We start from the raw sequence: 27,375 nt of genomic DNA on the forward strand, positions 1-27,375 counted from the left end.
TAACAAATTGGGTACGAAGTTTCGCTTTGTTGTTGCGACCCATCATCATCATCAGGCAGGTGCCATACAAAATTTTCTGGAAATAAATTGGCACTTTTGTTCACGTGACAACTTTATGAATTGACACCCATTTTTCGTTCGCGATCTAACCCAAGCATCAATGGTGAATAATTTGTCGCAAAAGCCTGTTGTTACATTTATTGAAATGCCAATTTAAAAACTGGTCATCACAAAAGGTGTTTTAAAATGTAATTCATAAGGCCCCATTTGTGTTAAGTAGTTCCACGTTGCTATGAAGGGCCATTGCCCGAAACCTCGCCTGCAATTTTTTAAAAAATTTCAGGCCACACAGCGTTAAATATGTATCATAGCACCGCTCCAGTTGTACTGTACAATGTACGGTATACTGTATATTACACAAAGCAAAACAATGTCATCCCCATCATCCATGATCAATCCACTGCTGGATGAAGGCCTCCCCCACAACTGCAGCCATCTCTCGTGATCCTGAGTTCTGTCACATGGCACCTGCACACGAGTTTCCATCGCTCCACCATCATCCCCGGTCGACGTTTTCTCTCGCGAGAGTTCCATTCATTCGCCTCCACTCCCGTCATTATCCTTCACCATGTGTAACTTGACGCCTTGCGTTATGGCATATGAAAATAGTTACAGTCGGAATATATACGCTGCAATGTTTGCGACTCTTGAAAAATGTGAAGTGAGTAATAAGTGACACGTGCGGTCTCCTGGTGGAGTTCAAGTGCCACGTGCTCCTACTGCATCTCGCTGCTCCCCCCACGTCCCCCCCCCACCACCTCCGCCACCACCCCCACCTCCGTCACCCCCCACGGCCCCCCCCACCACCCCCACCTCCGCCACCCCCCACCACCCCCGCCTCCGCCACCCCCCCCGCCACAATCCCCCCCATTGTTTTTCTCAGTGCACACGCGCGCTGGATCATCGATCCCCTTGCTCTGATTGGCTACTCAGACGTCACGTCTCTCGGTTTTATCCAATCTAGAACGGATATAAAACGCCCGAGCCGGACACGCGCCACTCTGACCAATCAGAAGGCGAGCTCGCCTTATGCGCTCTAGGGAATGTAACGCCCGGTCGGCCGCTATCACAGCGCAAGGTAACGCCGCTTCGTTATCCGCTTGAATTGTCTCGATTGTTTAGGGGGTTTCACCATAATAACAATAACAAATATAACGTAAAACTTAACGCCCAATTATCGTTCAGTAGGCGTGTATCATGGCCGTGGTTTTCGTCAACTGGTGACTCATTAAAGTTCGGCGTTATCCTCAACAATCGGCTGCCGACGGTGTGGGATGGACTTGACCCCGGCACAGGAATGTAGAATCGCCGTAATTTGTCACACGGCCCCCTCGCTCGTTCACGGCGGTGCTATGCGGCGTGTCTAAAAATCACAGCACGTGATGAACGCGTTAGCAGCAGCAGCACCCTGTGGTCTCTCCACTGCTGGATGAGGGCCTCCACACACGCCGTGGCCTACCTGACCGCCGTACTCCAACCACGCTGGTCAGTGCGGGTTGGACAAGGCGGGGAACATAGACGTGGGAGCGTAGGAGTACACACCAACAGTGGAGTTTTGCTGCACTGTCCACATAACGCCTGATATATTGGGGGGGTCGCCTACCCAAGCACTATCCAGGCGGAGTGCATGCTTTGCTTCCGAGGTCTTTACTGAAGTCAAGAGGACTCCCCGACGCTTCGGTCACAGGCATCGTGCTTTGCGTATATGCATATACTGTACTGTATTATAGTACGGTATTAATGTGAATGTGTGTGTATACTATAAGTGAAGTGTCAGTTGTAACCCATGCACAGTAGTTTCTGGTTGTGTGCGTGGGGAGCGGTGGTGCAGCGGTTAGCGCGGTGCGCTACGAACCCGGGGAACCGAGTTCAATTCCCGCTCACGGCCATCAACACCGGTGACGATTATCTGAACCGGCCCAGGGCCTCCCCTAGGTTGACTGAGCCTCAAATGAGTACCTGGTGCGGTGTGTAGTAAGCATCGCCACTGGGGAGACAAAGGCGGCCGGGCTTGGTGCTGGCCATCCACCCCCTCGTGTGCCGTGCCGGCCTTCACAGGTGCTACTCGCTAACAGCACTTGCCCCTACAGTCTGTTAAGGCTACACGGGGGATCTTTGTGTAGTCTATGTGCACAGGATGTTCATAATCATGCCGTGTACCTGTACGCAACTGACTGTCAATGATATTTAAATAATCGTGTGTATGAAAGTGCAACATGTAATATGCAAACCATATACTGAAATGCGAATTTGTATTTATACACTGTACACAACATAATATATATGCAAGTACTGTATTAACATTTTGTATTGTTACTGAGCGAAAGGGTATATTTGCGCCTTTAGACCGTGTTAAGGTCTAAAGAGTAAGGGCCTTACTGGTAGTGGGTAGGGTAATTGTGAGAATATAGTTGGACATGATCAGATCACGTCTTGTGTTTCACCTGTATCCGTGAACAGGATATTTTCTGGCAGGAGATGCAGTATAAGCACATTGGTTGTGGTAAACATGTAAAGTCACGTACACAAAGATGATACTGATAATATGGGTGCAAGTATCGCAGTGGCAGTAGTGGCAAGATCTTGTTCTTGGTCCTCTAACTGTGAAGAGAGCAATGCTAACCAAACCCTGTGCAGTTTAAGCGGAAGGGACGTGTATGGGTTCGTTTGAGAATGTCACAACATTGTCCTGTAAGGTAAAGAAGTTGGCGATTGGTTCGTGGATGGCACGTGAGGGTGAGAGTTAATGCTGTCTTTCATATTTTCAAATATAATAATGTGGAATTTTGCACAGAATGCTGTGAACTGGCTGTGTCGGAGCAAGGCTTTGTGTGGCACAGCTCAGCCAAACGGCTATTGAGGCAGCGTCACCACTTTTGTTTCAGCATCTTAGTTCACAAAGCGAATCCTTTTTCGTCTCACAGGTAAAGCAGTGAAGAGTGCCTGGTTCCGTCTGCTTGGCTGCCAGGCGTCAGCGGGTCAGGATGGACAAGCTGGCGGCCAGCCTGGTCGGGGGTTCTGGGGGCGGCACGGGAGGTGGTGCAGCTCCGATGAACCGGCGCCAGCTGCAGGAGCTGGTCGACAACCAACGGGGGCAGCTGGAGCGCTACCAGACACGGCTGCGCGATGTGGTGCGTGCCTACCGCGGCCTGGCGAAGGAGAAGGAGGCGCTGGAGGCATCGCTCACAGCGCTCAGCGCTTCCCAGCGCGCTCGCCAGCGCTCCCAAGCGCCCTCGGTTCCCTTCAGTAAGTGCGTCCATTGCCCTTACGTAATTCCAAACGTTAGGTTGCATGTGGCCTGCATATGCAGACGGATGCAGGTTTGCTTGCTATGCCGTCAGAACATTAAAGCGGTGAGATGCAGTGCTCATCACCACAGTGCTGAGATTCATATTTAAATCGTTCCAATAAAATCTGTGGTCTAGTGGTTAGGACACTCATCATAGAGCCAGTCTGTATGGAGTTGATGGCGTGGTTTCTATAGCCATCTGGACATTTTACCAAGAATCATTACAGAAGAGTATTTTCATACAAGAGCCTGTAATTTCGATTTAAAGCTTTCGTGACTGCAAGGATTCATCTTCTTTGGTTCTTTCGGTAAAGTCACGTAGAATGAGAATAAAATAAATTAATAAAATAAAATAACACAATAAAATTCTCACGACGTTTCGGCCACAACGCAAGTGGCCTTCATTAGGTGAAGGGACGAGACTGTCTGGAGGACAGCGCTGGAGTGAACACAGTCAAGCTCAGACTGCGACCTTTAAGCTGTGTGAGAAGAAACAGAGCGCCTTGACAAAGGAATTAGCATAAAAATTAGCATTTAATTGGCGGACTTAGCATGCTAATTTTTATGCTAATTCCTTTGTCAAGGCGCTCTGTTTCTTCTCACACAGCTTAAAGGTCACGGTCTGAGCTTGACTGTGTTCACTCCTGCGCTGTCCTCCAGACAGTCTCGTCCCTTCACTTGATGAAGGCCACTTGTGTTGTGGCCGAAACGTCGTGAGAATTTAATTATTTTATTTCATTAATTTATTATTTTATTCTCATTCTACATGACTTTACCAAAAGAACCAAAGAAGAAGAGCCTGTAATGTTTAGGGAGCCTTGTGACTTAGATTGCTAATCCCATGTCAGAACACCAAACCAGGAATGCTGAGATACGAAGCTCAATTTCAGTCATCTCAGATAAAATCAGCTTATCAAGCGTAGTGAGTCAATGCTTCCCATTCATGCATGACGATATAAGAAAGCTTCATGCTAAATTTAGTTTTCCCTTTGGTGTACTATAGCACTGAGGACTCACAATCTCAGTTTGACGGGCATGGGGCAAATAAAAGTGTACCCCGAGTGTGGATAAAGTGACTTCAGAAATAATTTTGTGACAATCTTCTGGGGCCATTAAATCACATTGCACGGTGTTGCTGTGCTCATTGTTAGTGGTCCTACTGGAATTCCTTCATCTGGTGACAATAAATTTGCACAATTGGAATATAATAGGGCGGTGGAAACAAACTAACAATAATCCCAGTAACATTATGTAGCCCATTGTCCTTGGTTAAATCTCATACTTCATATAAACAGACAAAATTGTATTCACAATATAATAATCTGTCTTTATGCAGATTGTAATAACCTAAAGTCTCCTTTTCAAATGACAGACTCTTAGTGGTGAAATAATCATCACCGTCTGCCATGATCAATCCACTACCGGATGAAAACCTTCCCAAACCATTGCCATCTCTCACAAGCCTACAATGTAAACACCTCACACCATTGCTCCATCTTTATGGGCGATATTCTCTGAGATACGTTCTATTCCTTGGCTGCCACTCCGTCATAAGTCTTGGCCCTCGGGGGGGGGGGGGCGGGTCAAATCACAGACGTTAAAGTTGCCGTCCTGACCAACAGACGCGGGCAGCGAGGACGGGCTGTCGGTGCGGAGCGACGGGAGCACCGAGACGGGTGACAGTGGGGACACGGGGGCGAGCTGCGGTACGGACGGCAGCACCACGGGTCTGGGAGAAGCCTCCTGTGTGGGTGGAGCTTCATCCTCGGCAGGGGGCGGAGCCTCGGAATCCGGCACGTCCGTGGACAGAGGTGGCGAAAGGACCAATGGAAAGGAAGAGTCTGTGGGCTCTGGGAATGAAGAAAATGATGATACTCGTGAGTGTTAATTTGCATATTGGTGTGTGTGTGTGTCTGCGCGTTTGTGGTTGGGTAGTGGCTTTTTACAGTGAACGTTGAGCTTGTTGACACCGGTTAAATTTCGGGCCATGCATTCCCACCGGTGCAATCGGTATCTGGAGATGTTGGGAGCACATACACCTCCGCTCATGGTGTGTGGACATCACAAAAAAGCTGGCCACCACCACATCATGTGCTATGTTGGCCTGAAGTGCTCGTTAACAGCGCTTGCTCTAAACTTTCTGCGTGGCTTTATAGGAGATCTTCGTCTGTATGTGTGTGTGGTGATATCATGATTGATGCACTGCACTATGAGCCGAGCAATCCGGATTAGAATCCGGGTTGTGCAACAACTGATTTGGCACCATTAATATTCTGGGTTTGTATCCAGGAAACCACCTTTGATTAAGTGTAGATATTTTAAACTTCATGATCTTTCACTAGAGCACTGGAAGCTTCTCCAGTAACTGAATATTTAGAAGCTTCCAGTAGGTCTGGCGAAATGTCGGATGTCATGCCGAACAACACGCGGCACAACCCAAAAACGCATCGGGGAACTCAAACTATTCCATCACTATTATTGTAGATGTATATTGGTCTGTTTCGTATGTCTGTGTGCAATCGTAGGCGCTGGCGAGTTAGAGCAGTCACATCTGACCACTCTGACATCCGCACTGGCCACGGTCACACAGGAGAAGTCTCGCATGGAGGCCGCCTACCAGGCTGAGAAGAGACGCTTGCGCCAGGTCAGAGATGGAAGCCAAAGGACATGATGTCAATGTGACCTCGCATGGATAGATTAACGACAGCAATCTTCATTTTTTTCCAATTCCTTCACCTTTGTTATTGCATCCACTCGCATGTAATTTTGAGCTGAATTAAGCAGTTGGTCACATATTATGATACATCATTCTAGTTAAGTCTTTATTTGATAATTTCACATCGTTTAACAATTATCTGGCTGTGTAACGTAATAGTTGGACCGCCATTCACATTCACAATTCACATTAGAAAATCCCAGTTGGAGGTTTAAAAATCTATTAATCTCACGATATCATTGAGCACCACATTTTAGTGAGCGAAAAGTGGTTGTCCCACAAACAGACTCACCATCACCATAGGACCATACAATTTCTAATTCACAGTGCATGTAGGAGTGCATAACATCACCCCATCTTCATTTCAATCCGAGGAGACACATTCTTACATGCCCTGAACTGTAGTTGGGGAGTTAGGTACGAACTTTCCCCTGAAATTGGTTGACTTTTGCTGTATGACGATTCGTGCTAGCACTTCACTGCAGTTAGCACCCTGTAGGCTTTGAAACGGATCCTTCCACGCTGGTTAGCTTGACGTGGGAACCACTTTGACTTTCTCTGAAACTGTCGGCTGCGTCTCTCCGTGTGCAGGAGATGGAAGATGCGAGCGGGCGGGCGGAGGAGGAGCGTGCGCGGCAGGCGAACGAGGCGCGGAGGCTCGCCGAGCAGCTTGCCGAGGCTCGCGCCCGCGTGCTGGCTCAGCAGCAGGAGAGGGAGCAGGTTTGTGCCAGGGACGGCTGCCGCACTCGTTTCGGGTGCGAGCGATTTGTGAGGGGAGCTGTGCGAGATGCCTCGTGTCCGCCAGCGTCACGGGCACAGCCGCCTGTGTGGCAGCAGAGGATGTCCAGACACCCCCCCCAGTAGTTTTTAGATATGGCTAAGAGACGCTCACAAAAGATTCACGGTATTTTTGAACCCCCATTGTTCTCCCTTCAGCAAGGTGACATAACCGCTGATTGTCCTGATGACAGAACCTTTAAGGAGATAGTAGCGCTCGAACAGTACGCTTCGTACTGAATCGGTAGCCTGCAATTGCGTAGCTGTTACTATAACTATAGTGTAGCAGAACTCTTATGCGTGATAACGCGTGGGGTCAAGTTCACGCATTCTTCCTGTTATCTGACCAGTAACTGCTGGGAACCATTCTTAAGTGTGGCGGCGCCGCTACCCCAGCGCTATGCTGACGTCGCTCTGTGCTGCGCTGTTTGCTGTGTGCGGGCTTCAGGAGCAGGCTGACCATGGTGCCATGCTACGCGAGCTGCAGAGGCTTCTGGCGGAGGAGCGTGCCCGCTCCAACAGCACGGAGGCTGCCCTTGAAGAGGCCAAGTCCGCACAGGTGCGAACCGACAGTTCGATTCCCCGTGCTGCCCGTTCTGAGTAGCGGTCCCTGACTCGACTCGCCATCCCTCCGGGAGTCGATAGCGTGAGTAACACTCAATGGTGGTTTTACTGTCATGTGTCTGGCCCTGGTAGTTACGTGAAATTTCCATCGCTGCATCAGGGCAGCCAGCGGAGATGAGCACCGACAGATTGCTTGACTGAGCAGGGAGTCACTTTTGTTTTTAGCTTTACAGGGAATTTAACGAAGCCTATTTTATGCTTAAAAGTGTAAATTAAAAACCCTGTAATGTCATTTGCAAGAATAGGCCATCCTGTATCGATGTATTTGGCCAAAACTCGTATGTTAATTTGATCTGCGACTGAATTTTGGATCAGTTTAATCACTGGAGATGAGCACTGCCTTGTGCGGATTTGAGTATTTGGAGAAAAACCACCATGCATATGGATGGACAACAGTCGAGGGTCCACACAGATGGATTCACTTGCTGATGTCTCCTGACCACCTTGTAGTCCAACACTGTTGGCTGTTGTGCAAATCTACATTTCCATCAACCTATGTCGCCGAAGTTCTGGGTTAAAGGCACGCATCACTCTACTTGGTAAGTGGCCGTGTGTTTGCCAATGCCGGTTGACATGCAAATCCATGCCCCCCTCCTCTACGGCTAGGTGTCACGTCGAGGTGCGGAGTGATGCCAAGTGGCGATTTGAAGCGTGTCCAGCTGGCAGGCCTCAATCACCCCTGGCTGTGCCAGATCGAGATGGACGCGGACCTCTCTGCGTTACGACCCTCTGTCGGTCAACCGTAACCGTAGTAGTTATTGCTCGAACAAGTTCCTGGGCGTTTATCCGGATGTGCGCCCGCTACGCAGGCGAGCGTGGGCTCGGAGGAGATGGCGTCGCACCGAGCCACTCTCTCACGGCTCGAGCGAGAGCTGGAGGCAACGCGGGCGCAGCTCGTGCAGTCTGAGGAGCAGCTGAGACGCGCCGTGTCCACCGAGGAGCGGGCGCGCAAACAGGCGGGAGAGGAGGCCGCCCGCTTGGGAGCGCAGCTGCAACTGCAAGCGACTCAGGTACCAGCCGGCCGCACGTGTAACGAACGCGAGCCACAGTAGAGCTTCATTCGCTCGTCCAAGAGAGCCTCATCAGTTTCAAGACTCTCTCAGGAGGGTCCTGCTTAGGATGGTTGATGAATTATGTGTTAAGTATTTTTTTGTATGTTGGCTAAAACCGGAATCTGCAGAGTAGCTGGGGTGGCTCAGAGGGTTAATGTCACGTCAGAGCATGGAGTCACGCCTGGTCTTATTTCTAATTAATTAAGCTTGTAACTCATAATACACACCACAGGACGCGTTACCGAGGGTGTGTGGCCTGTAAAATAAAAACTTTTGTCATATCCTGCACAATAACTAATCGACGAATTAGCGATGACATGGCCCCGTGGTTGTGCATTGGCCGCTTGTAGTAGAGGTTCAAATCCAGCAGGCCGCTCTGATTTTTACTGCGGTTGTAGGAACTGTAATAATAAGCACCATCCACTTCACACTGGACCTTAAAGATCCATTGACATTTGCAAGATTAGGTCATTGTGTGCCAGTGTCAGGGTCCAACATTGCCAAATTAGAAAATTATGCAGAAATTACTGCATAATTGGGATTCTACATAGCAATCAATGTCTCGTACTGGTAGTCTTTATGCCCCATGTCACTCTTGCAAATGAGACTATCCTGTTCTCCTGAGTTCTCAGCTGGTTAAACTAAACAAATTTGAAACTTGAAGGGGGCGTCCACGAACACGTCCACTGGGCAACGAAAGTTATGAGATGCAGTCGCGTATTGTTAAGTTTGCAGCCTTGAAATGTCTTGCTCACGACACAGGGAGCTACAGAGAGCTCCTCTACAGGGTGTTTTTGGCCTACTCTTCCACCCTGGCTGGACATTTTGGAAGAGGTGGGAGTACCCACACTTTATCCCTCTACGCAAGACCTGCGGTGTAGCCATTTACACTGTAGGTCACATTCCGACGCTTGAATAATAAAATTGTATCCATCCTAAACCGATTGGCACGGTTGGCTACGTATGTTACAGGATAAATTCCATGTTACATACAGACAGTAAACTCTTTTGTTTTGCATTCCATTTTTATTTCTTCTTCATCAAAACAAACTCTTCTATTTGGTGCTCTCATGCTCTCGTATTCCCCTGGTGGTGGCTGCAGGCCCTGGAGGCCGAGGCCGCGCTGCGGGCGCGTGCCGAGTGCAGCGAGGAGCGCGCCGCGGGGCTGGAGGAGCGGATCGGCGAGATCTCGGCGGCGCTGGGCGCGACGGCGCGCGAGCGCCAGCGCGACCAGGAGACGGCCGCCCGCCTGCGTGACTCCGTCTCCCGCCTGGCGCAGCAGAACGCTGCCCTCGCTGCCGCGCTCGCCAGCACTAGCGGCAGCGCGTCGCTCCGCGATGCCGAGGCCGCGTGTGGAGGGAAGGCGGAGGAGCCTGCAGCGTCGTCCACTGGAGGTTTTGTGGACATTTCGTCGACTGATGCCGATGGATCGTTGCTCGGTTCAGGTTCGGGTGAATTGTTTACCGTGGTATTGTTTATGATCTAATTGGGCTTCCAGGGCTATAACCAAATGATCGGGAATGCACCTGATTTAATCATATCTCGGAAGTGGGAGCCATGGTGGCGAGGTGTTAATTACCTCGCCTGGTATACAGGAGGTCGTGGATTCGATCCCAACCCTGACGCCTGTATATTTGGAGTTTGCATGTTCTCCCCGTGGTTGCACGTTTCTATGTGCCTTCCGTTATGACAGTCAAACCAATATTGTCAATTCTCAGAGCTGGAACTTTATCAATCTATGTCAAAATCCCAAATATTTTTTTTGCGTACTTGTTGCTGATTAGGCTAAGACCATCAACTTTGTACGGTTAAGAAGCTGGTTTAATTATGGGTGGCTGCCCAGCTTTGAACCCAGGATCTCAGTGGTGCCAGCTCGGTGCTCTTGTCATCCGAGCCAAACGGCCACCTCAATTCCGCATCTCAACTTGACTTCTGAATTGTGAACGCGACAACGACGGCTCAAAAGGGGCTGTTGCCCCGCTGCAGGGCTGGCGTTGAAAGCTGTTGGCCACGGAGGGGCACAATCCGCGCGGCACCCGGACGTCGCCTCACTGGAGCAGGAGCTCGCCAGGGTGCAGGCCCTCCTCGCGTCGGCACGCGGCCACGACCGCGCCACCAACACTGCCATGAAAAGGATCGGCGTCGACGGCGATGACTGCGGCGGCGGCGGCGGCAGCGCCGACGACGATGACGCCAACAACGACGCCGACGACGCCATGCAGCACCCGCTCACCGACTGCGAGAAGGCGTCCGTGCTGGGCCTCCAGGAGGCGGCGCGGAGGTTGCGCGGCACCTCGACGCGCGGCTGGGGCCGCCCTCTCAGTGACAAGGGCGAGATGGCCGAGCTGGGGCGGCAGCTGGCGGAGCTGAGCGAGCGGAACGCCGCCCTGCGCTCTCACTGCCAGGTAGGGGCGGGTGGGTGCAGGCGCCGACTTCCCGACGTCAAACCTCTAATCGGGGGGGGGTCATGATCCGATCTATGAATCGATGCTTCTACGTCTTTTATTTGTCCGTCTTGTTTGTATTGGGCTGCGTGGTGCGGTCAAGGGATGGCTCCCTACTGGTCAACCACGTTATGTATTCCGATGATCTGGTAATTGCTGCTCACTCAGAGGAGGAGTTGGAGGCGCTGCAGCTGAACCTGGAGCGTACCACTAAAAGGTGGGGACTTACCATCAGCCCCACCAAAACTAAGCACCTGCCTGGGTATTTTGTACCATCAGACACTCCACCCCCACAACTCCCAATTGGTGATGGGGCAGTTGTGGAGAGAGTGGAGAGTTTCCCATACCTGGGCAGCGTGCTCATGACCGGCTCCGGTTTGACAGCAGAGGTCTCACTCCGAATAAGTCGAGCGGCATTATCTTTTCATCGGTTGCGTAATGCTGTGTGGAAGCTACCTGGTCTGTCGCTCCACATGAAGCTTCAGGTCTTCTCGGCCACAGTCATGGCCTCCCTTCTCTACGCTTGCGAAACGTGGACCCCCCCTATTGGAACATCTTCGCCGGTTAGAAACTTAGGCTGGCCTGCCTACGATCCATCCTGGGATTAACCAGGCTGGATTGTGTGAGGAGCTCACAAAGTCCCATCGGTGAGCTCCTCTGGCAGGCAAAGCTGCATTGGCTGGGTCATGTAGCTCGCATGCCCAGCTATCGCATGCCTAAACAGCTTTTGTTCTGCCGGATAGAGGGGGCTAAATGGGCGCGGCACAGGCGAGAGAAGAGATGGAGTGATGTGGTACAAGAGGATGTGGAGCTGAGTGGACTTGTACCAGCGGTGTCAAGATCGGCCTCTGTGGAGGAGGCTCGTGAAGGACGCTACTGGGCAGAGGAGCGACGCTCACAACAACAAGCGGAGCGCCGGGTGGCTAAAACACAGCAAGTTGGCACAGTAGGGAGCACAGGTGGTGCATCGGCCAGTCATCTCAGTCGACCCATGGCACTTGGGTGTGCCCCGTGACCTCCTGCCAGCGGGTATTCGACACTTCATGTGGCCTCAACGTGCACATGGCCTGGCACAAGCGCCGTGGTGACGTCACCGCTACATAGTGGCGAATGGCGGTTGTTGTGGGTGTTTTGTTCATACCAAGAACATAAAGATAATGGTAACGTGCTTTTCAGAAGTAAATAATACAGATAGTATACTCTTTGGTTTTATTCGGTAAGGTCACGTAGGTAAAAAATAAAATAAAAACAACAATTAAATCACGACGTTTCGGGTGCAACACAAGCGTCCGTCATCAGGTGGGGACAAACGCAGCGAAGACAGTTGCTGAGATATGTCAAAGAGATCGCTCTAACACGGGTTTATATAGCTGAGGAGGGTGGGGGGAGGGGAAACGAGGGCAGGGTGAGTATGGGGGCGGAGCGTGGGCTGGGGGAGCCAATCCCAAAGCTGGGCACACGGCTCATGGGATGTGAGCTGTACCCACGTGACTTTACCGAATAAAACCGAAGCGTATGGATTCTTGCAGTCACGAAAACTTCAAATCTAGAATACAGAGAGTCCCCGAGTTACGACGGTCCGACTTACGATATTTCGATCTTGCGATAGCGATACGACAAAATTGTTAAATATTTTAAATTTCACGCGGCAGGCAAACGCAGATAGGATTGTTTCCTGAAAAAAACTAATTGCAGTTAATATAGTTAGGCTAAGAATTGACCTTGTTTTTTTACTTTACTTTTTACTGTGCAATACAGTATTGTAATGAATAAATACATACAGTATATAGTTTATACAGTACGGTACTGTAAATTGCTCTGTTCTGCTCAATTATCACCATTCTTTAAGACTCCTGGGTAGGCTCGGCCATCTTCGACTTACGATATTTTTGACTTACGATGGGGTCGTCGTAACGCATCTCCATCATAAGTAGAGGACTACCTGTATATGGAAATTCCACTGGCTGACCTATGGGAAGCTATGGTTAACTTCTGATACCACTTGTCATTGATGTTAGCCCTGGCCAGGAATCCTACTCTAGTCGCCAGGTTCACAGTGCTTTGTATGACCCATTGTATCACCACTCCCACACCAAAGACAAAGATTCCCCATATAGACTCGACATACTGTCGGGGCAAGTTCTGTTTGCAAGCATCTATTCAAACCGACCTAAGAGAGGCCTTACCACTCCCCACATTCTCATGCACACAAAGACAAAGATCCCCCATATAGCCTTAACAGACTGTAGGGGCAAGTGCTGTTAGCGAGCACCTATGAAGGCCGGAACGGTACACGAGGGGGTGGGTGGCCAGCACCACGCCCGACCGCCTTTGTCTCCCTAGTGGCAATGTTTACACACACCACCAGGTACTCATTTGAGGCCGAGTCGACCTAGGGGAGGCCCGGGACGGGTTCAGATAATCGTCACCGGTGTTGGCCGTGAGCGGGAATCGAACCCGGGTCGCCGGGTTCATAGCGCAGCGTAGCGCTAACCGCTACACCACCGCTCCCCACGCACACACACACGTACACACACACACGCACGCACACACACGTAAACACGCCGTGATGCTCACCTCCCCCCCCCCACCCCCCGTGCCTCCACAGGAGCTGGCGGGGCGGCATCGGCGGGAGTTGGATGAGCTGCGCGCGGACGGCGCTCGCGAGCGCCAGCGCGGGCAGCGCGAGCGCGACCTCGCCGAGGCGGCGTTCCGCGAGCGAGTGCTCGCGCTGGAGAGCGAGATGCACCGGCAGCGTGACCGCTCGCTCGCCCTGCTGGCGGAGCGCGAGCACGAGATCCGAGCGCTCCGGGCCACGGCGCAGGCCGCGGGGAGCCGTGCCGAACCCCACGTGACGGCGTCAAACCGCGGGTGAGGCCCCGCGGGCCCAGTGGCGCCTATTTACTAAAGATGTAATTTTTTTTTTTTTTTTTTTACCAGGTAAGGTCACTGAGCTATGCGCGGATCTTTTTGAGAAGCGGCCTGGCCACAAATGATAGGTCGACGAAGCGGCTTATCATTTTGGGAATTTCTAGCAGCCACTCTAAATGTGGAGGAAAAAAATGGGAGGACCCAGAGAAATATCCACACGCCCCCACTGAGAGAACATGCAAACTCCAAATATACAGGTGTCGTGGTTGGGATTGAACCCAACGACCTCCTGTGTACCATGCGAGGTAGTTAACATCACACCACCATGGCGCCCCTAACATCTCACCTGGGTCCAGCTGTAGTGGAGAGTTTCGTAGCCGAGCGTTTAACTAATTTTCGTGATTCACCAATCGTTACCTCCAATCGGAGTGGTCGCCACAAGTCCGGCGACTTGAGGGGAAGACCTCAGAGCAGATGCCGGGACACTGTTAGGGCCGACATTGGAGGTCACGTGTGTACTGCACAGCAGCTGAGGGATCTGGCCAAAGCTATAAAGCATTGGCGAGTTGTGCTGCCATCATGTGGCTTTGGCCATGATCATATCTCGATCTTGCCTCCAGATCATTGGATAGCAGGCGTGCAAAAGCCCGTCATGAGAGTAGGGCAGGTCTGTTTTCTTACAATTTGGCACTGAGTCCGGTAACTGCCTGTTAATGTATCACCAAAGCACACAATCTACGATAAAGTATATCTTTTTAAATAACACTCTGAAATTATTAGTCGGACATCTTATATAATGGCAGTGCTACGAAATTGAAATGAAAAATTAAATATCTTCCTCTAGGTCAAAGCGGCGGGAATGAACACCTTGTCCAAGTGTGATGTGTTTTAAGCAGTGAATGCTGTTCAATGGCCATTGTCTGGGCTACAGGCCGGTGGAGGGCGGCGTTCACGGGCAGGAGGTGTCAGCGGCAGAGTTCTCGCACGAAGCTTTGGAGCTACCGGCCCACAGCCAGGCCATGCTGCTGCACTACGCAGAGCAGCTGTCCCGGCGGTGAGAGTACAGCACAGCACCCACTGTCGCACCGTGGATGCAGCACCCACAGCCACAGTATAGCCACCACACACACAGACACAGCATGAACACAGCACGCAGTCACAGCATGGACACAGCACCCACAGAAACAGGACAGGGGTTGCAGCTCAATATACAACGAACATGCATAGTGCGTAAGAAACCATGGTTAGCTTACAGCTCGTATAGAAACATGGCCACATATACTGAGAACATTGACGAAGCATACAGAATACATACAAACCATGCATAAAATATCGACAACTATGGTTTGCACACAGCACATGGTGATATTGCTACAAATTACAACCTATAACAACAACAACCGCCATTCGCCACTAAGTGGCGGTGACGTCACCACGGTGGTTGTGCCAGGCTATGTGCACGTTAAGGCCACGTGAAGTGTCGAATGCCCGCTTGCAGGAGGCCACGGGACAGACCCAGGTGCCATTTGTTTATTGACTGAGATGACTGGCCAATGACTACGTGTGCTCTCTACTGTGCCAACTTGCTGTGTTTTTTGCCACCCGGCGCTACGCTCGTTGTTGTGAGCATCGCTCGTCTGCCCTCCGTTGTTGCTGGATAGCGACTGTCTACAAATGCCCAGTAGCGTCCTTCACGAGCCTCCTCCACTTTCAATTATTTACTACTAAACCACATTAAAACCTAAATATACAGAGACAACTATATAATTCACATCCTGTACATCACACGTACTTGCTTCATGTGTACATGCACTAACTTAGCATCGTGCAATCGTACAACTTGAGCACTCGCGTAGCTCATGTATATCAACACTGCTCCGATAGCCAGTAGCATGCAGCATGCCTTCAAACCATACAATCATCTTGACATACACAACACACATGTACAGCTCTCTGTCAACCCCACTGCTACATGAAAGCCCTCCCTATGCCGTGTGGGTAGCACGGGTTAGTTCGGGTTGGTGAAGGAGCAGTGATGTGGGAGCCTAGAACAGGACAATGCATTTGCTACACCGCCCTCTGCTGCCCATAATGTAGCCCTGCACGTAACCAACACGTGACTATATCGGCAACCACGCAAAGCAACTCTTGTTGTGCGTGCGCTTTAGGGAGGTGGAGATGGCCGCGCTGCGTCGAGAGAAGAGAGACCTGGAAAGGAGTGTGAGGGCTCTCAGGGAGGAGATAGCTACGGCTGAAGAGAAGCACCAACAGGTAAATGCTCACACAAAGATCCCCCGTATATTAGCCTTAACAGACTTTTGGGGCAAGTGCTGTTAGCGAGCACCTATCCATGCCTGCACGGCTCACGAGAGAGGGTGGGTGGCCAGCACCACACTCAGCCGCCTTTGTCTTCCGAGTGGCTATGTTTACACATCGCACCAGGTACTCATTTGAGGCCGAGCTAACCTAGAGGAGGCCCAGGACCAGTTCAGATAATCGTCACTGGTATTGGCCATGAGCGGGAATCGAACTCGGGTCGCCGGGTTCGTAGCGCAGCGCGCTAACCGCTACGCTACTGCTCCCCACGAACGCACAAGACACACACGCTGGGTATCGTTATTCTCACACGTGCACGCGCATTATCCCCCCCTTACTCCCACCGCCCTTCAGGAGGTGCAGAGCCTGCGCGCCATGCTGGACGAGCGGGCGCGCGAGCGTGGCCGCGACGGTGCTAGCCTCGAGTACCTGAAGAACGTGGTCTACCGCTACCTGACGCTGGGCGACGCGCGCGGGAGGCAGCATGCGCTCAACGCCATCGCCGCTGTGCTGCACTTCAGCCCCGTGGAGCGGCAGGCGGTCGCGCTCAAGCACTCGTAGCGCTCGTAAGCGCTCGCGTTGCATCTCGACGTGCGCGCGTGATTGCTCGCGCTTTCACCTAGCAACAACAACAAACAAGGTGTGGTCTTCCGCGCGTGACTGCTTGCACGTTCACATTGCAGCAGCAGCAGCAGCAACGACGACGACAGACCAAGAGTGTGTGAATGCACGTGTTCACAGAGTTAGAACGACAACAGCAAATCAAGTATGGTCTTCCGCGTGTGAATGCACACGTGTTCACAGATGAACAACGACAACAAACCAAGTATGTTCTTCTGCACGTGAATGCACACGTGTTCACATCGCAGAAACAATAACAACAACAACAACAAACCAAGTATGGTGTTGTGATTCAGGCCACGTGTTGAGCATCTCTTCTCTCAAGATTTCGCCAGGCCCTACAGTCGACGTCTTTAGGAGTTGAGGATGCGCAAGTACATGTCGCACACTGCTCTGGGTACCTTCGGAAATTCTTCTCGCAAGCTTTCGCCACACACCACTGCGGCTATCTTCAGGAGCTGACGGTGTGCAAGTACATGCCGCACTCTACCGCGGGCATCTTTCAGAAATGCTCTCAAGCTTTTGCCACGCACCGCTACGAGCACCTCTAGCATTTCTTCTCTCAAGCTTTTGTCCCGCCCTCCTGCGGGCAACTTCAGGAGTTTCTCTTCAGGAGTTGACGATGCCCATAATTGTGCATGGAAAAAGCATGAGAGAACATTTTCTAACTCATGGCCTAACCCGGAAGACTACGTTTGGATACCGAGTGTCTGCGGAAACCAACGTGCTAAACAAATGAGCGCTATTCACCACTAAGTGACGGTGACCTGACCACAGCTCTTGTGCTAGGTGCATGCGGTGGCACTGTGAGGCCATCACGTGAAGTGTCGATGGCTCACTGTCAAAAGGTCACAGGACAGACACGTGTTATGCATGCACACAAACATAGATGAAGATCCCCCGTATAGCCTTAACAGACTGTTGGGACAAGTAATGTTAGCGAGCGCCTATGAAGGCGGGTACGGCACACAAAGGGGTGGGTGGCCACTAAGTGGCGGTGATGTCACCACGACAACTTGTGCCAGGCTAGGTGCACCTTGAGGCCATCTGAAGTGTCGAAGGCTCACCGACGGAAAGTCACGGAACAGAAGGGGTGCCATGGATAGACTGACTAAGATGACTGGCAGATGCACCACCTGTGCTCCCGACTGTGCCAACTTGTTGTGTTTTAATTTCCCGGGGCTCTGCCCATTGTGAGCGCCCTCCTCTGCCCTCTGTTGTTGCCTAGTAGCATCCTTCATTAGCTCCCTCCACATAGGCCGATCTTGACACCGCTGGTATCAGTCATCAGCAAGTCCAATCACTTCCATATCCTTCTGTACCACAGGCTATCTCTTCAGTAGCCCGTGCCACGCCCATTTAACCCAATCTATCTGGCCAAACAGAAACTGCTTTGGCATTCAGTGGCTGGGCATGCAGGCATCACAGACCCAGCAGCTAATACATCCTCGCTTGCCTGAGGAGCTCACTGTGATGGGACTGTGTCCAGATCTTTGAGCTCCTCGCACAATGCAGTGTGGTTAAACCCAGGATGGATCGTGGACAGGCCAGCCGGAATGTTCTAAACCGGCATGGATGTTGCTTTAAATGGCTCCACGTTTTGCAAGCATAGACACACATGCACACAATCGCTCTCAGACACATAAAGATCCACTTTTATAACTACACTGTTGGGGTAAGTGCTGTTATGAGTACCCATAGTGCAAGAAGCAGTGGTGCCTCTAGCATAACATCTTTGCCCACTTTGTCATCCTGGTGCTGTGTATGTTCATTGCATCATATACTCATTTAGTATCGATTAAATTTCGGGGAGGCCCAGACACCATTTGCCACTGATGTTATCCCTGGCTGGGAATGGCATCCAGATCGTCTGGTTCATATCTGATTGCTTACATCACTGCACCACCGCTGCCCAAAATGCACGCACATCAACACATGCATATGCACACGTGGACGCAAGAATACAAGGCCAGTTTACACTCGCGCACACATTCATGTTACACGTACTCAACCAAATCTCACAATAGTTCATGCACGCAGCTGATGCCACAGAGAATAATCGTTATATATTCCGGACAGACAAGAGCAACGGTGTGGACAAAAAATGTTTAGCATATTTTAATGCCAGCATAAAACATTTTTTACGTGACCCAAGTTTACACTTGTAAATGTACCATTGCAAATAAGAATATTTTCAGTTGTAATGTATTCGATTTTCACACCCCATGTTATTACATCAGGGTTAACACCTCACGTATAAAACTACAAACTAATCTTGAAACTGCATGCATTGTACACACGCACAGCGCTGACAGGCAAACGTTAGCGGGCATCTGCCGCTCTGGCACACGAGTGGGCGGTAGGGCCAGAACCACAAGTTCTGATGTCCACACTTGTCGAGAGCACTTATTTTATATCATGTTGGCCAAGAGGAAGCCGAGGCCAGGGTTTGATATAAATTGTCACCAGGGTCGTGTGTGGTCAGGAATTGGACCCAGGTTGCCATGATTGGAGCTCAGTGCTCAAACTGCTGCATTGTTGTAAAACACGAGGTTTTGACCGTTAATGTCATGCACGTGTATGTAAGAACCTTGCATTTCAAAACCTTAGCTTTACAACTTTCTCCCCATATGATGCTGAACTATGGTCGGGTCAGCGATTGGTTGTTTTAGGCCCACAGTTAGCATGCTGCCCATATTTTCAGAATCAACAAATCTTGATTAGTTGATTCATAAAAACTTTACGTTTTTTGAAATAGTAGAATTAAAAAATCAGAAAAGCCTCAATGAGTCTTCAGAACTTCCAGGAGGACCTTGATTGAGATGTTAGGCCAATTCCTTCGAGTATTTTTAATGTACGTAGGAGGAATGCTATATACGCCAAAGGGGAACACTCAAGAGTCCACACACACACGTGTGTTTTTCATGAGTGTCGGACCATGAGTTGTGTTCGTCAATGACCAGAGACTTTTTTGACTCCAAGGTTAAGGGACCAATGACCAAAATTTTGTAATTCTTCAAAAGGCAAAACCGCGGCCCATTGAGCTCTGTAGTTATTTTTCAGAAGCGACCGGACCATACATGGTAGCTCAGTGAAGTGGCTCATCACGCGCACACTTATGGTAGCCAAATCTTGTAAACGCATGTTTCTAAATGCGGAGGGAAAAACCGAAGGACCCTGAGAAAAATCCACACGACCACGTGGAGAACATGCAAACTCCAAATATGCTGGGGTCAGGATCGAGCCCACGACCTTCTGTATACCAGGCGAGGAAGTTAACATCTAGGCACCACATCGCCTTGGCCACACACCACACATTAGGCACCACTCGGTAAATGTACAGCACGTGCTTTATTTGTGTCCAGACTCAGCGCATCATTGCTTCTCTCCTGTTATTAAAGCTCCACCGCACAGCGCTCAAAAGAGTAACCATTGCTATTGACGCCTGGCTTTATCCGTGGCCAGTTAACAGCCACAGAACCGACTTTGTCGAAACAAAAAGAAAGTCTCCGTCATTTTATTACTCTTGACATGTCACAATAGTTTCTTCTGATAAACCCGTACGCATGTCCATGGGCGAGTTTTCACAATTGCCTTCCGACACTTGTTCTCTTAAAGGGAACCTTGCCTCATCTGTGGGTGTGTTCACCGGCTCCGCTTGAGTCATACATTGTCCCAAGTATTAGCTGCGACAGTGATGTTCCATTCGAAGTCATTAAGAAACACATTCGTACGTCTTAAGCGCACTGCCATCGTCTATTCACAGCCTTCGGTAAAATACAAACAGCCAAACTTCAAGTGCATTGTTGTAAATGCATCCGTCTTGAGCCTCTGAATCTGTACTCGGAACAGTCATGTAATTATGTTAATACCTGTAGTGGCTTTTATGATTAAAAAGTGGAATAATGCAACTGTGTCTTGATTTTAATTTAAACAAGTATGTAACGATGTTTTTGGTACGAGGATATATCACCGGTTTTTTTTAATCTATAATAAAACTCGACAAAGTCACGTGTGTTATGAATGCGCTGCTTGTATACTTAAGCAGTCAAGATAAACAATTTTACGCTTTGTGAATATAACCAGGCTTGCCACAGCAGCAATTGCCAACAGCGTGTAGACATTGCGTACTTTCACTTAACTAACATGTGACGCACAAGTACATATACACATACACACATATAGCGTGTAGACATTGCATACTTTAACTTAACTAACATGTGACGCACAAGTACATATACACATACACACATATAGAGTGCGAGTGTTAGGTAGTTGGTGGCTTAAGACCGATTTTGTTAGACTGGAAATACACAACAGGCAGGAGAATTTTGTGAAACCTGTCATTACTACTTTACACGGTTGCACGATAGGAGAAACACTAGTCTGAACTGCCTTACTTTTTGTAAAGCGATTTTACTTTACATGATTATTATTATTACTACCCCACCTACACAGTACTTTTGGTTCCACCCGTTGACATAATCGCCTGTACCACTGTGTCTTGACACACAGTGGCGTTAAGGGACTTCACGGTATTGCAATGTTTATCACAGGCGTATATGCTTTAAGCCTTGCGTAGCGGTTAAATTGTGCAGCGCCCGTGTTGTTAACGTGCCTATAATTTAGCAACGTTACGTCAAAAACAGCAACCACCGCATGGGCTCGGCACAAAGTGACGGGTGACCAGCACCACACCCGGACGCTTCAACTCCTTCGCCGAGCAGTGGTGGAGTATTTCGTTTCGGGCCAAGCGGACCTACAGCCTGCAGGCGAATCTGGGCAGTAACAAGAGGCCGTAACGGAATGTGGGTTTTGCGCAATCTCCAGCACAAGTTCTCAATTCGCGCCCGCTGCCCTCTTGACCGTATTCTACGATCGCCCCGACTTTCCCTACAGCTGCTCGAGCCAACATTAGTTTGTGAATGAAAAGTCACACTTCTCGTGGCAAAATTTAACAAAACGTCTTATGGGGGGAAAATACGAGGGCTCCATATTCTATGTAGAGTTATATAGCAATAATGATCATTATTATATTCTATGTAGAGTTATATAGCAATAATGATCATTATTATATTCTATGTAGAGTTATATAGCAATAATGATCATTATTATATTCTATGTAGAGTTATATAGCAATAATGATCATTATTATATTCTATGTAGAGTTATATAGCAATAATGATCATTATTATATTCTATGTAGAGTTATATAGCAATAATGGTCATTATTATATTCTATGTAGAGTTATATAGCAATAATGATCATTATATTCTATGTAGAGTTATATAGCAATAATGATAATTATATTCTATGTAGAGTTATATAGCAATAATGGTCATTATATTCTATGTAGAGTTATATAGCAATAATGATCATTATTACTTGTTTACCCAAGAAAGCTGGAGTCTCGAGACTTTTTCAGGAGGATGCTGCTTGGGTTGTTTGACTTTGGAGGAAATAAAGGGCGCAGTATTTGATAAATACTCGAACTGTCCGACGTCCTCACGAGCGGTCACGACTTGATACTCACGCTGGGACGTTTAGTCGATAAATTTGCTAAAAACTGAAAGATTGCATTTTTTTGTGACCGATTACTCGGGCCATTTTAACAATGATGGCTACCCCCACATCCCATCCCCTGAAGGCAGGAAACCCCCCTACAAGCGACGCCCAGCGTGACGGCGGCTGACGATGCCAATAACGTCACCCTGCACATCGCCTGCCGTCCAGCGGCACACGTGGCAACAGACGTGACACTCGTTTTTTGCAAACTATTTTCGCGTCATCCGATTGGTCAAGTAATGGGCGACTTAAATCATTGGAGAGCTCAACTCTTGCTTCGAACCGCAACCAATGTTCGGGACCCATTTAATGAGACCGACTGTTGCCCCTCGCCCATAAAGTCTTCAACGACCGGCGCGCAGGACGCGACCGCATCCCTTAATCCCTTCCTCTTACCGCGATGATATTTGGAACTCCTTTCCATCATCTACGTCCCTATAACCACACTAAATTCAAGACGTGCGTTAGTTCTTATCTGCTCTGCTCTCTGCAGTGCTCCCAGGTTCTTGTTGATTTGCATCATAGACATTCGGACCCATGCTCGGCAAATACGATTTTACGAAACTGACACAAGGCAAACACCGACTTGCTGTACTGTCTCCCAAATACATCTCTGCTCTGCCAGAGGGTGCCTCGACAATGCGATTGTTGTTCCACCTTTTCCACGATCCACTAGCCCCATCTCGAAGTCACGCGATTATAGGTATGTGTCGTATGTGTCGGCACGCCTGGCATTTTGGAACTCGACACGTACTCTATTATTTTCAATAAATAGGCAATAGAGTATATTAAGTGCAAGTTGTGTGTTAGGCTGGTGACCTGTGCGGTTTTCTTAAAATAAAACCGTCATGCAAACGCCTAAGTCGAGGCTTCCCAAACTCCAGTCTTCGTAACCCCAATCAGCGATATCTTTCCATGCGTGCCAATATTTACGGTCAACTTTTCACGAAAAATAGTGAATATCACAATTTGTGCACTTTTATGACGCTTAAACATCTCCGTATCTCAAGGTGCCTTAGATCACATCTCATGTCAGCTATTCGAAGGGGAACCCCCAGTAGCAGCTGTCCCTATGTGGTACAAGGTGACTTAAAAAGGTACCTAATGCCCACCTGCAGGCCACTGATTCAGCACCGGGCTGCAAGTGGGAATCAGTCTGCGAGTAGGGGGCGATGATTGCTATGCGTAACCCCAATTGAGTAATTCACGTGCACTTTTTCAAAACTTGACAAACATGTACCCTGACATGGACCGTGGCTTTAACGTCCACTGTGAAGCGGACGGCACACACGTTCTATGTACGTACGTTGAACTTCTTTCGCACCGTACATAGCCAGCCGTGCTAATCGGAGGTGTGGGTTATTGTTAATACACCCGCAGTCTTAACGAGGGTGGCCGGCCGTGGTTAATTGTTGCAAAACCTCTTCAGAAGCTCTGCAACAAGCGGTGGTCGTGCCACCGCTGGCCCACATCACCAACCACGCATTGCCTGCATGGGATTGGTACAGATGGAAACCTGGAGTTTGGGGGAACCAGTGCTCGCATCAGGCGCCTGACTAGACGGTGCTTCTACCCCGCTTCGACAACTGCGCACAGGCTGTCACTGTGGAGACTGCGAGGATGCTCGTCCACGCATTTCACGATCAGCCGCGTGGGCTACTGCAACAGCGTCTCCGGCTGTGCCGGCTCTGTTCGCCTGCGGCCACTCCAGTGGCTGTTAGATGCTGCAGCTCGTCTCGATAGGAAACAGGATCGCGTATAAATGACGCCTACTCATCTTCAAGGGTCCCCATCAATCCGCTCCGTCCTATCGCGCCGATCGGTGGGTACCAGCTTCAACAGACCCAAATCGACTCCGACTACGACCCCGTGGCTCGCGGCGACCTGCCGCTGTGGCCGCCGCGTTTGAGCATCGCGCGCGACACGGCCAGCGCAGCTTCGGGGTCTCCGGCGAAACGACCTGGAACACGCTGCCAGTGCACGTTCGGGATCCATCCTTGAGTCTCAAGACAGTTCCGCAGCAGACTTAAAACGATGTTGTTGTTCCAGAGAGCCTACTTCGACGTGCGATCGATGCACATTCGTGATGGACTGGACTCGTAAGAGTGCGCCATATGAAATGTTCTTACTGCCTATTGGTTTCGCTAATGCATTAATGGTAACCGGCGGTGATTGTGAAAGTAGCAGTGCATGAACTAACCTTAACAGATATACACAAAACATTTGAATGAATTGTTTAAAACAGTCACTGTTTCCCCCTGTAAACGAGCACGGTGCAGTGCTCATCTCTACAGCTTTTAGCCGGTGAAGTTCATTCCACATTCATATGGCGGGAGGCCAGTGTCTCCATAGGACAACCAACTGCCGGCATCCCACAAAGTGGTACACGATTTATCGACCCCCCCCCCCACCGGGGATTGTGAACTCAACCTTCTGACTGCGAGCCACGTGCTCTCCCCCCCCCTCACAGCGCCACCCAGCGGTATCATCTTAAAGTGGCCCCCCTTCGAAAATAAACGAAACACTCAATTTTTTAAATTAAACTAAACTTTATATTATTTTACCAGGTAAGGCCCACTGGGTTATATAGCTCTTTTTCAGAAGCGACCTGGCCACAAATGATAGTTCAACGAAGTGGCTTATCATCACGAGGAAATGTCTAGCAACCAAATACTTGAAACACGTGGCGTTGATTCCAAATGTGGAGGGAAAAACCCGGAGGGGCCCGGAGAAAAATCCACGCGACCACGGGGAGAGAGAGAGACTCGCAAACTCCAAATATACAGCAAGTGTCAGGGTCAGGATCGAACCCACGACCTCCTGTATACCAGACGAGGGAGTTAACATATCGTCATCGCAGCGCCCTTAATAAACTCACTGCATGGACAGTTCACGAAATCCGCACCGCTATCCCTCACCGGTGAGCATGTGCATCATCCACTCGGTGATTTGCTTAATTGTTTTTAATGTCTTCTTCTCCTTCTGCTGCTACTACATTAGTAAGAGTACATAATGTGCGTGTGATTTGCATATAAATCAAAAGTGATCCATTCTCTCACATGGACGGTTTGAATCCATGTTTCGTGACCATAACGATCGATTTAAATCGATTAATCGACGCACCGTTACACGCCTACTATTTAGTAACGGGTAAAATGCCGAACCTGTGTTATACAAATCGAGCTTGGCAACAGTGCGCACATTTAAAATAAAGAATGCACAAACAGTCTTGCAGCTACTTAGTACGGGGCTAGGGGTCGCCAACCAGAATAACAAGAGGAGCCATTTTTTTTCGAATTTGTTGACAAAAGAATAACAACAATATTGAAAGAGCCGCAATGCACACGTGAATACCAGGCGGTGGCCCTTAGTAAACAGCTTTACGAAGGAGTGCTTAAAGAGCCGCATGCGGCTCCGGATCCGCAGGTTGTCGATCCCTGGTTTTGGGGTAAATTGATTCCCCAATGTGGACAATTACATAATTGTGATCCTTTAGCGTTACCACCTGACCTGGCTTTCCCACGACCGCACTCTTGGTGAGGCCGCTGCCCTGGGAAATCTGCAAATCGTCGCGGGGACATGAGAAGCCCAGATTTTTTTTGTCAGTTGGGTAATAACGCAGCGCTCGAGCCCATACGTGTACCTACGCTTCTTCCTGTACTGCGGGATATTCTCCTTCCCGCGACGTGTTCCACAATTTGTCTTTTTATCTCAAAGGTGGCAAACCCCCGAATGTCACTGCGTGGAATTACATTCGGCTCAGAACCGCTTGCAGGTCCTTGGGCAAGGCCCCCAGAGCTGTGTGCATGCACGCCCGCAGCTTGGCCTGAGTGTCTTCAGGCAACGACAGTCCGGCACGCTCCGCCAGCAGCTGGCAGGGAGACAGGAGACAGCACGGAATACGTTCGCACTGCCGGGGCCGGCTTAACCGCGACGCCGTAAACAGGAAGCGCACGAGGGTTCTGCCCAGCCATTAGAGCATTCATAATTGTGATCTCGTGTGATGCGGCAATATTGAAATATTTACAAATGTACGGTCGGTAGCATACGGCACCGCACGTCGCTGGAATGGAGGCTGCCCCGCGGTGTGATGGTTCGCACGCTGCACTTGCAATGCAGTGGTCACAGAGTCGAAGCAGATGATTTGTTTGTGCCATTCATTACCATCATCAGATTGTTTTCCTTGTTCCGTCTCGGTTGTCCCGTCTAAAATGTTGCATTTTGCCACGTCGTTTTCACGCACCGTACATTGTCGTGCGAATTATTGAGGTTTGCCGCATGAGCGTTAGAACCGAAAAAAAGGAATTGATTTGAATCCAATCATTCCTGGCCTACTCTGCGGGTATCGACTCAACGCTCCCCGAGTCACAAACCCACCCCGAGTCACAAACCCACCGCGCCCATACGCACGCTGTCGTGGCCTCGAGGAAGCCGCAGGCATGCCTGTGGCTCAGGGAGCCAAACTAAGACTTCTTTATCCGGGCGGTGGTGTCGCACGTGGCCTGTAATCCGGCACCGTGCAGGCAGCAAGGGTTGGTGGATCACCGGACAAATTTCGTCACGTGGGCGTCGAGGTCGCCATCTCCTTTCCTGGCTTGCCAGGGTATGGTGGCAGTCAAGGAAGTGGATTAATTTCCATCTGTATTCCATCTGTACTGGGTTTGAGTGTTACCCCCCCCCCACCCTCACATGCAAGGATGCTTTTCTGGGTAGTCTGGTTTTCTACCACATGGTTTAAACGCTCATGGATTGAGTTGGACAAACATCCCAGTGTAGGACCATAGAACTCGGGCATTTGTTGGCGCCGGTTCTAGCCGCTCAGCCGCTTGTCTGTGGTTTCCCGTGCCCCTGAATCGTCATCCCTCTCTCTGAGAGTGAATACGACCGGCGCGCCTTAAAAATCCTCGCCAGGAAACCTGTGAAGATTTTCTGGCGAGGATTTGTGACTGTGAAGGTCTTCCTGGCTTGGTTGGTAAGTTGTGATTGTGGTCTGGGATGTGAGACCGAATCGACTCAGTTCTTGGTTTTGATAACTTTTT

At 49.8% G+C, this 27,375-nt stretch overlaps 2 protein-coding genes across 3 annotated transcripts in view; one reads left to right on the forward strand and one right to left on the reverse strand.

Annotated features, from left to right (window-relative positions):
* Window positions 1-1,040: 1,040 nt before the first annotated feature.
* GCC1 (GRIP and coiled-coil domain containing 1) lies at window positions 1,041-20,681 on the forward strand. 2 transcript variants are annotated; one of them, XM_032954098.2, is made up of 13 exons: window positions 1,041-1,138; window positions 2,985-3,306; window positions 4,972-5,226; window positions 5,875-5,993; window positions 6,657-6,785; window positions 7,291-7,401; window positions 8,276-8,476; window positions 9,621-9,963; window positions 10,505-10,923; window positions 13,571-13,833; window positions 14,765-14,887; window positions 16,002-16,104; window positions 16,504-20,681. In XM_032954098.2, the coding sequence occupies exons 2-13, from the start codon at window positions 3,045-3,047 to the stop codon at window positions 16,708-16,710; spliced, it is 2,535 nt and encodes an 844-aa protein (XP_032809989.2). In that variant the 5' UTR covers window positions 1,041-1,138; window positions 2,985-3,044; the 3' UTR covers window positions 16,711-20,681. The 2 variants fall into 2 exon arrangements, with proteins under 2 accessions (XP_032809989.2, XP_032809990.2); XM_032954099.2 differs by having other exon boundaries at window positions 1,076-1,545.
* Window positions 20,103-27,375, reverse strand: part of LOC116942330 (protein DENND6A-like) — a 47,629-nt gene continuing 40,356 nt past the window's right edge. The window contains exon 20 of the mRNA XM_032954097.2: window positions 20,103-26,207. Coding sequence (XP_032809988.2) covers window positions 26,085-26,207 — 123 coding nt within the window. The 3' untranslated portion in view covers window positions 20,103-26,084. The remainder of the gene's footprint in view (window positions 26,208-27,375) is intronic.

Source organism: Petromyzon marinus, chromosome 14 (assembly GCF_048934315.1).
Source record: "Petromyzon marinus isolate PM22_M1 ecotype Great Lakes invasive population chromosome 14, UKy_Petmar_22M1.pri1.0, whole genome shotgun sequence".
In the NCBI taxonomy this organism is placed as follows: domain Eukaryota; kingdom Metazoa; phylum Chordata; class Hyperoartia; order Petromyzontiformes; family Petromyzontidae; genus Petromyzon; species Petromyzon marinus.

Coding starts and splice junctions, on each gene's coding strand:
- GCC1 (XM_032954098.2), top strand. CDS start 3,045: ATGGACAAGCTGGCGGCCAGCCTGGTCGGGGGTTCTGGGGGCGGCACG. Junction 3,307..4,971: donor AGCGCCCTCGGTTCCCTTCA/GTAAGTGCGTCC, acceptor CCTGACCAACAG/ACGCGGGCAGCGAGGACGGG. Junction 10,924..13,570: donor CCCTGCGCTCTCACTGCCAG/GTAGGGGCGGGT, acceptor GTGCCTCCACAG/GAGCTGGCGGGGCGGCATCG.